At 41.1% G+C, this 12,246-nt stretch overlaps 1 protein-coding gene across 2 annotated transcripts in view; it reads right to left on the bottom strand.

Annotated features, from left to right (window-relative positions):
* Positions 1 to 894: 894 nt before the first annotated feature.
* smarca2 (SWI/SNF related BAF chromatin remodeling complex subunit ATPase 2) overlaps positions 895 to 12,246 on the bottom strand; it is a 47,605-nt gene continuing 36,253 nt past the window's right edge. For both annotated transcript variants that reach the window (XM_084360561.1, XM_084360560.1), the window contains exons 30-34: positions 6,045 to 6,150; positions 5,560 to 5,661; positions 4,599 to 4,725; positions 3,513 to 3,646; positions 895 to 1,649 (exon numbers count right to left, since the gene is read on the bottom strand). In XM_084360561.1, coding sequence (XP_084216687.1) covers positions 1,614 to 1,649; positions 3,513 to 3,646; positions 4,599 to 4,725; positions 5,560 to 5,661; positions 6,045 to 6,150 — 505 coding nt within the window. In that variant the 3' untranslated portion in view covers positions 895 to 1,613. The remainder of the gene's footprint in view (positions 1,650 to 3,512; positions 3,647 to 4,598; positions 4,726 to 5,559; positions 5,662 to 6,044; positions 6,151 to 12,246) is intronic.

The raw sequence follows: 12,246 nt of genomic DNA, 5'->3' as shown, positions 1-12,246 counted from the left end.
ATACTGCGCTAAGGGAACAGCTTCTCAATCAAAATAACCCAAACACTGCTTTCTGAGTGAGAAAATACAGTTCACACAAAGTTCAAAGCTTCTGCTCTGATGCACAACATCACCAACACATTAGAAGAAAGAATACATGAAACACATGGACCTACCTAAATGATGTGCCGCGTACATAATGTAAAGGTTACACTTCTCTTAATAAAAGCAGTTTAAAAATGCAGCCAACATTTATGGTAATCTTCAATACATTTCTCAGTCAGCTACAACTGACATTTTGTTCTGCTGGCTGTAAGAAAGATACTTAATAAATTGTTTCTCCGCTCAAAAACGTGTTGTCTCGCAAGTGACTGTTGGTTAAGTCCCACCCTTTGGAGTTACTGATGCTACATCTGTCAAGCTTTCCATGGAGCAGTTGTCAGTGATTACTGTGGCAGTTTTACTGTCAAAATTCTTGGTAAGTTTTGAAATAATGGGGTCCTGTGTTTCAGACACAAGCAGACAAAAGCAGGGCGTTAGCCTAAACTCTGAGGTCATCTTGGACCAGCTTCCACTCAGCAGGGAGTTTTATTGATACATCCAGATAACCCATGCAATAATGTAACCTAGTTACGGATGGGCTTCTTGGCTTTGGATAATACTTCTGTAAGATAGTTAGCTGGACATGCTAATGACTGCAGTATCTGTTTAACATACTGTAGTTAATGTTGAGCTCCTTGTCCTTGGCAGTAATGTTTGATTGCTACTGTATTATTCATAGTAACAATAATAGTACATTTTATTTGCATAGGACTTTCAAATATTTGCAGCTTATGTAAGAGCAGATAAGCACACGTTTTAATCCATTCCTCAAACTTTTCCCTTTTTCTTTTTTTTAATTTTTACTTTTGAAAAGCTGAAAAAAAAAAAGGCACTGCCCTCCAAACTCTTAAAATGCATCTCTCTTACTGCAGCCCGATACACACCACTTCAACATGTGGAGAACTCTAAAGCTGGACATGCCTGCTGTGCCTAGTTACGCTTACTAAGCTATGACTGCACAATCACTGGTCACGGAAGGGGTTCAACAAACAATCAGTTTCTCCATGTTCCAACATTTGGCACTGCACAAGGTGAAAGTCTAAAAGTTGATTGATTGCCTTGTTTTAATTACCACTGGCTTTCCAAATTAACTTGGAAGTCCTTGGCAACACACACACACACACACACACACACACACACACACATATATATATATATTTGTTTTTAAAAATTTGGATATTAATGTTTCATTTTCTAAAAGTGCAAGCAAGCAAGTACAAATAAAGCAAAAGCGCATGTAACATGACCTTTTTTTTTGTTCTTTTTTCAAACAGAATTTCAATCTTTAAAGCGCAGAGTTAAAAAATATACTACAAAAGTGTCTTAAAAACAGGAATAAGCAGATTGGTATTTGCTGTAGCTTATTGATTATTAGTAATACATTTCCAAGCTGGTGGGAGGAGGAACAACACATTTCGGACAGACAATAAGTAAAATAAAACAAATAAAAAAATACAGATAATGAACCTGAACAAAGATAATGGAAGCTTTTGTCCTTTTGTTTATAAGTGCTATAAACAATATCCTTGTCCTCAGTCATCATCGCTCTTGCTCTTGTCTGACTGATCCTGGAAGAGAGAGAGAGAGAGAGAGAGAGATAAAGGCAAAGACGCAGAGGAGAAAAGGAGAACGCTGTGCGATGAAGGTTTATTGTCTGTAGAGAGCATCAACAAGAAGTGGTGTAGGTCAACACAGGCAGAATATATCAAACACTCTTAAATAAGAAATAAAGATCTCCAGAGGGAAGGAGGTCTGGAGGTGAAGACAGTGCCCTTTCCTTACATCCACTCCTCTCTAGATTTAGTTTCTGGGCCAAAGCCAAGGGGGTGGTGGGGTGGTAGACTTGTAAAGTCGCTTTAGAAATTCAGGAGGAAAAGTTCAGTTTTTAACCTTTGGTAAAGTAGCGAGTGGCAAGTGGTATGAGAGATAAAAAGGACAGAAAGACCTTTCTTTGAACACCCTGCATAAAGAGTACAAGTACGTTACCACCAGGACTGATAGACAGGTGAGGAAATCACTCCCTACATTTGTATTCACAGAGTGATGTGGCTTTTGGCCATCCTCTCCTGAAAGTATAACTTTGGCTGAGCTGTTTATATTAACCTCAAACACCCTGCAGTTAAGTATCACCCTTGACATGACTAAGGCCTGCCTCAAGCTGCCCACTTATGTTGAATCTACCAAAATCTAATGGATGGGAAAACAACCTCTGATCCCTACAGATTTAATATTAAGGTGGTGCGTACTGCTGTTTTTAATGAAAATGTTTGTCAAGCTCTTCCACTGGACTCATTATTCTGCATTAGCAGGGATTCAGCCCTGAGCTAAAAGAAGAAAAAAACCCTGCAGAGGGCTGCATAGATGGGAGCGTGTTGTGAAAATGAGACAATACATTACAATACATTACAATCCAGGAAGTCCAGGTGGAGTAACAGATTAAGTGTTTAAAGATGCCAAAACACTGCCACTATACAACAGTTCGTAACACCCACAGACAGGATTGTAATGTGAAGTTAAAAATGAGACCTTCCCATCTCTCTCTGTTGTCTATACAAGCCTGTGGACTTTCAGTTGTTTAATGTGGCTGGACTGTGGATTTCCTTGTGAAGGACTCAGGTCGGATTTTCCACAAGGGTCCAAAGGATGTGACTTTATGTCCGTTCTCAAGTGCCTCGTTTCACTGCCTCTCTCCGCTCCGCTAACAGAGAGCAACAGTAGCTAACATTAGTGTTGAAATGGAGTCCGGCTTCCAGCACAACACTGAAGTACCACAGAGACCTTTTAAATGTGTGTTGAAGCATAAATTGAGCATTGTGTTGCTGGAGTTCCCTGCTACAGATTTTAGGGCTCAGGTTGGCCAGAACGATAACTGAAGGGGTTACACTGTATTTATGGCGGCTACATGTCTTCGCTTCATATTGCTACACTCCTCTGTAGCTGATGTACAGCTCCTTAAAAAAGTAACTACATGGTATGTTCTAGACTCGTTTTTCTCCAGAGGTGATGATGTAAGGTGGTAAGGAGAGAGACATCTTGCTTCTTTCTAATCTCAGTTGAGAGTAGCACAGTGCAGTATCGATCAGGCAGCTGACAAAGCTCAGTTAGTGACACAAAGATTAAACAAATATTTACGATTACAGCTTTTATTCAGCAATTATCTGCCTGCTCCTGGTATCCGAGGTGTGAAACAGCCTCTGATTAGACGACTGACAGCTGTTATTTACGTCAGTGTCTTTTCCATATAAATACAATAATATTAACTAATTTGCCCATTCAGAATCATATTCACACGAAGGAGACCTGCTGAGTTTGAAAAACAGTGATTTTCCCAGATAGTGAGGAATAAGCCTTTTCCTGAGTGAACTGTGAGTTATTTGTGCTGAAAGGTGTGTTAACGATCCAGTGAAACGCAGCCAAGTGGAACAACCTACATTGTCATCCTGGTCTTCGTCGCTGTCGTCGTCGCTGACCACCGGCTTGGCCTTTCCTCGGCTTTGTCTCTTCTTGCCTTTGTCATGGCTACGTGCCTCCTTACTGAGCTTGATCTTAACCCGCACTGACTTAGCTGAATGAAGGGAAAGAAAAAAAAAAAAGAGTAGGATGGATTTAAGGTAACAACCGACACATCTTACATAAATGGTTCTGCTTAGACAGAAAACATAACTGATGCCCATCTAACTTTCTACCTACATGTAGGCTCAGAAAAAGAGATACTTATATTTACAAGCACCTGTTTGTTATTAACTGACAAGCTACCATAGAAATTATGATTGAAATTATTTTGGCTGAATTTCAAAATCCCTCTGGATGGACTGCAGTGGATTCAGATCACCTGTGTGCGGGGTGGGGAGACTGGCTCCTTCCTAATTAATGAGTGAAAGCAGCTTGAGGCATTCCCCTCCCAGCCAATCAGGGTGTGACGATGCCCTTTTTGTCAAGGCTTAAGAGAGGTGGGGACTGGCACCCAGGTTGGACTCATTCCCATTCTGATTCTGTCCATGACCCACTGCAGACCCAAGCCCCATAGATTGTCAGCCAGAAACTTGGACTGTTGATAACTTAACTCTAACTAACTAACTTTTTTTTAATTGCCATGTGGAGCAAACAATAAATCAACTAAATTGTTGATCTACTTTCAAGATGATGTTTGTGAACCATTTCAGAAACTCTTCTTAACGAAACACCTTCTCAGTGGCTTGAAGACCCAGTTGACAACTCCTCTTGACTTTTTCAAGGGTCAAGAAAGAAATTTCATGCGCAATTGAAATAAACTCCCCTCAAACTTTAGCTACAATTTCATTCTTCCTTCCTGTTTTTTTTTATTTTTAATTTCCTTCTGAGAAATCATTTAAAGGCAGCAGCAGTCAATTTTGCTCCCAGTGGGATGGTGGAAAAGTGAATCTCAAACCGCAGCAGCACTGCCTGGATTTACAAATGTAGAATTAAAATTAGATAACACAAGCGTGTTGGTGTGTTGTGTGTGTATTTGTCTGTGTTCCAGAAATGGTGTGTCTTACCCTCAGTCTCGGACTCATCGTCGTCGTCATCATCCTCATCGCTGTCATCTTCACTCTCTTCGTCCTTGACAATCTTCTGCCGGGCACTCTTAAACACAGACTGAAGGACAATGGAGTCCTCGTATATCTGTGGGGGAAACAAAAAGAAGACTGAATGAAAAAGAAGGATGGTAAAAATGGTTCTTTGAACAGCATGCATAAACGCCAGAAAAAAGGTGGACGTGGGTAGGGATCATAAAAGAGGAGAGATTAAGTGTAAATGGAGAGAATTTAAATGGGCAAGTAGGGGGCTATAAAAGGAGTGCTTAGCAATTAATTAATTAATTGGCACCTAAAAATGTCCAAAGAAACCTTTTTTGCTTTTATCTCTTTCTGTGGGTTGGTATAATACATTAAAGAATGAATATAATTTCCCTTGGAAATTTTCAAGGACAAAACCAAGCCTTCCCAAAAAATAACAAAGGAACAGAACAGAGGGAGGATATATGGCTGTCAAACCTTGAGCAATGGAGCATGGGACTGGCAAAATAAGTCACTTGAGAGGAAGGCTTCAATAAACAATCATATCTTTGATTAACTAATGACTTGGTCTGTTTTATAAAATAAGAGTTCGTAAAAGTGAAAAAAGCATTAAAAGCCTCTGGTTGAGTGGGAATGAATGAAGGCCATAGTGACACGGCACGCAACAAACAAGGTTGTTGTATTATTGGTATGAATCTTACTGAGATGGACATGGATTTATGGTCAAAGCCTGGCGCGTGGACTGTGGTGCATGCACAGAACGCCGAGGCCAGTTCAGGTCCAATTTAGGCTTATACATGAGAGTAAATAGTCCGACTTTTTTTTATATCATGTAAACGTAATGAGTGAAAAACCTGCACATCTGGCTCTCCATTCCACACTGATTGAACACTGCAGGAAGTAAATTTGCGAAACTTCAGCTACACATGGAGTTTCTGACCTGGGATCCCTCCAGGTTGAAGGTCTGGGCATTGTGACAAAGCAGCATCACATCCTTCTCCAGGTCGCCCACACTCCTGTATTTATGGTTTCTCACACGCTCCTGTTGACAGAAAACAGAAGCATGGAGCCACAGTTTGATTGACACTCATCACTCTCAGGTTCTGTGAGCCTACAGCTAATGAGATATTCAACTTACTTTCTCAGAAATATATATTTATATTTTTTTAAATCTCTCTTAATGACACTTACAGTTGATTAGGGTTGCAACGTATGATTATTGCTATTACCAGGTAGTCTGATTTCTTGATTAATCGGTTGATCCATAAATCTTAAAGCTGCAATGCTATATGAAGTCATAGTTGCTATGGCAGAACATTTATCATTGGACTGTTGATTGTATCTTTCTTATTCTGCTCACTTTCAACATCATAACCATCTTATCCCTCACTCACATTAATTGCTGGGTCGTCATAGTTGACATACCTTGATCTTTTTGAAGTCCACAGGTTTTCTGATTAGCTCATAATATTCTGGGAGCTCCTTCCTGGATGGTAACTGAACGAAGACCTCACTTAATTGTCTTCCTGACCTGTTAACACAGAATCATTTCACACTGTTATTAAATTCAAACTTGACCCTGTTTAAAGGGAGATCATTAGGCAAAACTTTCCTTTTAACTCCCCAAAATCTTGTGTGTTTGCAATTCTTACATATTAACGACTAAAATATTCAAGCCTTTAAATGTAAAAAAATATGGGTTGCCTTCATTTATATCTACAACAAAAGAAGAAAAAACATCGATACACAACATTCCAGTATAAGTTCAAATGAAATGGTGTCTTTTTGCCATCTTGGAAAATCTGAGCTGTTTCCTTTTCAGCAGCAAATAACATCAGAATACCTTATTCTATCCAAAAGAAACTGACTTCCTTAACTTATCCACAATTCAAATGACCTCAGGAATGCAGATCAGCCTCATTAGAACTAGTCTTTGATCCCCATTCTGGTCTTGAAAATGTCAGTATTTATACTGGAATAGGCCCAAAATATGTTACGCACACTGGCTGCAGTGGAGTTGCTATGCGATGTACTGGGCTAACACTGGGGAGCAACTGGGGTTTAATGTCTTGTTTAAGGACACTTCCACGTGTGGTTGGGAGAAGCAAAGAACTGCAAACCCTGCACTTGCTGGCCCTTTCCAATTCCTGAGCCTCAGCTTCCCATTAACCACCATAAACATGCAATGCAAAACAAGAAGAATATATGCCAAGTCAAACAATGGAGTAAAAAATTAATGAGTGGCAGAGAATGTATGGGTAGTGGCATGAACTGCTGTCTGCCAAAGTGTCTTCATGATACAACCACCTAGGGGCACCAATGTTTGTCAAAAATGTTCTACACATAGTGGCTTTAAATGTAAAGAGGTGACAAGGTGAGTCCCGATTGCAGTATGTATCCTCAGCTATCGTCTCTAAAGCAGGACCAATTAGACACACACTCTATATATAATACTATAAAACTCCAAGTCATGACTTTTGTGACTTTAAGTGCAAAACCTTTCCTTGGTGTATTAATTGCTGTTTGGCCTCATGGAGCGCGCTATGTTCAATCTGTTTCCATACATTTGAATAATGCAGCACAATCAATAATAAAGTGTTTATGCTCGGGGCCAGGGTGACTGCTTCACAGCTAGCGAGGTAAACAACAGGCAAATGAGTGCATGGAAAGAATTGCAATATGGCAACAGGAGAGAAAATAAAGTCAAAGAAGCTCTTACGAGTAGAATGCTGCATAAAAACCAAACACAGAGCTCTAACAGCGTTGGTCCTACAATTGTGCAACATATTTGAGTCGTTGTCTTTTTAGATTCCAGACATATGCACCAATGCTCCTCTGGCACAAGTCTGTTCTTTTGTTCCAAAGTGTAGGACAAAAACTTTGGTGAGGCAAACTTTCGCTTGTATGCTGGGAGCAGCTGGAAGAGTCTGCCTGAGGAGCTGAGAGCAAATAAAAAATTGAAATCGCAGGCTGATCCAGCTCATCTCTTGGACTCATAATGTGGCTCAGTAGTGTGTATGGCCCCCCAGTGCCTGTATGCACACCCGACAATGTCTGGGCTACTGATGAGTTGGCAGATAGTATCCTAGGGGATCTCCTCCAAGACCTGGATCAGGGCATCAGTGAGCTCCTGGACAGTCTGATAGTGTCAGATGCACTGATGCATAACATCCCATAGGTGCTCAATTGGATTTAGGTCAGGGAAACAAGAGGGCCGGTCAATGGCATCAATGCCTTTGTTATCCAGGAACTGCCTACATACTCATGGCCACATGAGGCAGGGCATCGTCCTTCACCAGAAGGGACCCATGGCCCACTGCACCAGCGTAAGGTCTGACAGTCGCTCTGAGGTTTTCATCCCGGTATCTAACAGCAGTCAGGGTACCATTGGCTATGACATGGAGGTCTGTGCAACACTCCAAGGATATGTCTCCACAGACCATCACAGATGATGTTACAGGCAGCATAACATTCACCAAGACGTCTCTAGAGCCTTTCATGCCTGTCACTTGTGCTTAGTGTGAACCTGCTCATCTGTGAAGAGAACAGGGCCCAATGGTGGACCTGCCAATCGAACTGCGCAGTGCTGGGCAGTGAGCACAGGTCCCACTAGAGGCAGTAGGCCCTCGTGGAGCCTGTTTCTGACTGTTTGGTCAGAAACATGCACACCGGTAGCCTGCCGGGGGTCATTTTGTAGGGCTCTGGCAGTGCTCCTACTGTTCCTCCTCGCACAAAGGAGCAGATACCAGTCCTGCTGCTGGGTTAATGCCCTTCTACGGCCCTGTCCAGCTCTCCTTGTGTAACTCTAGGTCCCCTGGTATCTCCTTCATGCTCTTGAGACTGTGCTGGGAGACACAGCAAACCTTCTTGCTGGACTACCTGTGCAACCTGATTGAGCTGCAGGTACCGCCTCATGCTACCAGTAGTGACAAGGACACTAGCAGAACACAAAACGAGAGAAGAATCAGTCAGGACGGAAACGGAGAGAGCAATCCTCTGTGGCCACCAGATGCAAAACCATTCCCTTTTTGGGGGGTTGTCTTGCTTTTGCCTCTTCATTCCACCTGTTGTCACTTTCATTTGCACCAAAGCAGGTGACAATGACTCAAAATCACTTGTGCTTCCTCAATGGACAGATTGATTTCCCTGAAGTTTAACTGACTTGGTGTTATACTGTGATGATTAAGCATTCCCTTAATTTTTTTGAGCAGTGTATTACTCAGCCCATACAAACCAAACATGTATGATGCACTATAATTTCAGAGTTATTCCAGGACAGTATGCTCTGCAAGTATGCTCACAACTGCAAAAATGAGCTCACTTTAACAAGGATTTAGAAATCACAATACCCTTGAATCATTATCCTCCTGCAGCAGAGATAAAGGTTCGCAGGTCTTTTCTTTAACTGTTATTTTTCTTGACTCATTTCCCCAGAGTGTGGGACTATAGGAAAAGAAGCAAGTTAGAGACGACAAGTGTTTGTTTTTTACGTCAACCTTGTGAACAGAGTTTTTAAATGTTCATGTCAGTAATACCAATCGCTGCTTATCTGCATTACTTCTGCCCACAACAGGTTTTCTACGCAGACATCAAGGTCTCTGATCCGTCTGCTTTAGTAGCAGTTCAATTCTGCCAACATGCCATTCTCACTGTTGTGTTTTGAGACGTTATTAGCATAACCCTAGTGTTTATTTTGTACATTTCAACAGAACTGTCAGGTCTAACAGAGATTATTAAGGATTTGCTTGCTGCTTCTGTGCCTGACTGTAGCTTAATAAGCAACAAAGGGCAAGAGAAACAGACCTCCGACCAGAAGAGTCTTAAGCCCCCTAAATCCTTTCCTTACCTCCTTACTTATCCTTAAGCAAAACATACAGTACACCTATATACTGCACCAAACATCTGCAAGGAGTCACGCCACTGACTTTCTGTAATGATATAACACAGAAGCATTTTCTGTGTATTAATTGAGATCAGTTTTCCCCTGGATTTTTATCTGTATGCATCCTAAATGTGTTGTTTTTTTCCTACAGGAAAATGATACAGATCAGCACAGTTAACAGGAAAAAAGATTCACTTTCAGTAATATAAAGTGATGAATGGAGAGAAAGGGCAACTTAACTGCTGTCACACCAAAGCTGCAGTGTGTTGGAAATACAAAATCCACTACAGTCTATCCACCTAAAGATTGAAACTGCAGCAGCAGAGTATTTTGAGCCTGATTTCAAGGCTGCTGATCTCGGATGACTTGGATATTGTACAATCATCCCACTGCGGTTCCTCTGAGTTCTGAATGTTCTGTGAGCTCAAATCCACTGTGTAAACTGTGCAGAAACCACAAAGGTGGATGGTATGTTGAAAATGGGTTTTTACATCTTTGATGTATTAAGTGTGATGCTTCCAAGCTCAGCGTTATGGCAGTGGGGATCTCTGGAAACAGACCCAATTGTTGACATCCATGAAAGACACTGGAATGAATGGAAATGGGATCACGAAGGCTTCAAATGTCTTGTGACAGAATGCGGTGACTTCAAAACAACCTGCAAAAGACATGCTGTGTTTGAAATCAGTGATGTCTGTTGCCATGCTTATTGGAGATCTCTACAAAGTGACACCTTAATCTAGCTGATGGAGGAAATGGAGCCTACACTGTTGCAATGAAGCGATATAATTTGTCTTATGGGGAAAAGGCTTTGCTACATAAGAGTCCTAAAGTCCTGGAATGGAAATTCTTGAGTCTGTCCCAGTCTAGTCAAGTGAGAAGAGTGCCAAAGCTATGATTGAGATGCTCTGGGATGAACAACCATCGACTGGGAGAGGAAAGAATTTGACTTCTGGAAAGGCAGGTAGCAGTTTCCTGGAAATGCTCCGGCGTAGTAGTCAGCCAGTGCATATTTGAGTAATGGCAACACAAATGCACATGTTCTTTCATGCACGGGTGAATATTACCGAGACAGACACTCGCATACTTATGATTTTGAACATGGCAGACAATGCAGACACCACAGAACCGACCACATGCACACACAGAGAAATACACTCACACACCAACTTTCAGGAACGTTGGACTGAAGAGAAAAAAAAGTTTATCACACATTATGTTCCTTAGACATGACTTCATGTCTGCTCATTTTTACCCTGCTGACCAGGAAAAATCGGGACTTTCCATTGAATAACCAAACAAACTCTCGCAAATTAGATACTTTTTTGCTCTCAAAAGCACATGTTTTAGAGATGTACCACAACAAGGACTGAATGGGCCCTCATGAGAGCGGACTTATAACGTTTACTCCACTATCAAATACAATGTATCTTTGCATTGCATGTACTGATTATGGTCTATGCTTGTATGTGAAACTGGCCACAGATTTTTGTGTGTGCTCCCGAGCGCTGCCGCCATTACTGTGGTGGCAGAGTTGTACCGAACAGAAACACGAGGTTTTAATGGAGGTTTAAAAGAGTAAAATTGATTTTGTGGTGCAAAGACGTTGCCTGCTTTCTGTTAAAACTTGACAGAATTGTGTTCAAAAAGTTTAGTGTTAAGTTTTATTTTAATGTCATTTGATAGCATTTTCAATGCGTAACTACTTCTAAAGGATGGCCTGTGCTCGAAATCGTTTACATACAGTACATTACAGTGCTCTACACAGGTTTACAAGAGTTGCTACTACTTGTGTACTTCACCAACAACTCAGATTTGTTTATTCACACTCCCATGGGCCTAAATATTGGCTGTGTAGTGGACAAAGCATGTCACCAGCACAACAGTAACATTTTTAGTCCTCCATCAGGGTCTACACTGCATTTGTTCAGCCACAGAAGCATTTTGACCACTCTCACAGTCCACTGAACAATCAAAGTATAGATCAATAGATTTAAGGTCTATCAAGATGCTGATGTTGCATTTAAATGTGTCAAGCATGAGCAATTATGCTGCTGTCAATACCTACATGTACTGTATCTGTTCATTCAGATAGACAAATAAAGCACAGTTGATTGCTGTCCTGTGTAGTCAAAGTGTAAGTGCACTCACTGTAACCGGAGAATTTGGTGTCCTTCCACAGCAGATGGTGGAGATGTAGCCAGAAATATACTCATGTGCAAGTTTATTAGGTGCACATAACTAAAACTAATGCAGGCTAATATAACAGATAGCTGTAATTCCTACCTTCATGAAGGTTATTATGTTCAGTTTTGCAGAAATATTCAACTTTATGGTCGTTTTAGAAGGCTGGGTTGCTGTAGAAATGTACTGAGTTATAGAGAGGTCTTTCTAATATTAACAATACCATCATACATGCTGAGGACAAAAGGGTTTCAGACCTCTGAATGCTGCAAACATATCCATTTTTTGTTTGTTCTCCCAGCTATTACAATAGTTTCCGTGTGTTGTCCATTGATGAGTTTCACCGGCTGAAAATCGAGTGAATCAGAGCCCTATTTAAGGATGAAGGTATCATTTTCCTGTGTACGAGTAGGAATAGCAGCTGCATTTCAAAATTAGCTGAAAAAATAGTCTCAGGTGTGGATGAGATCCACCAAATGGTTTAAGGTGGAAACAACTCTTAAATTGCCCTGAAAACATCTTCCAAGTGCTAACACAACTTCTGTGTTGACTAAAAATGAT

This window comes from Pagrus pagrus (assembly GCF_965226575.1).
Source record: "Pagrus pagrus genome assembly, chromosome: 8".
Classification (NCBI taxonomy): domain Eukaryota; kingdom Metazoa; phylum Chordata; class Actinopteri; order Spariformes; family Sparidae; genus Pagrus; species Pagrus pagrus.
This window is presented reverse-complemented; position numbering and strand designations above follow the sequence as displayed.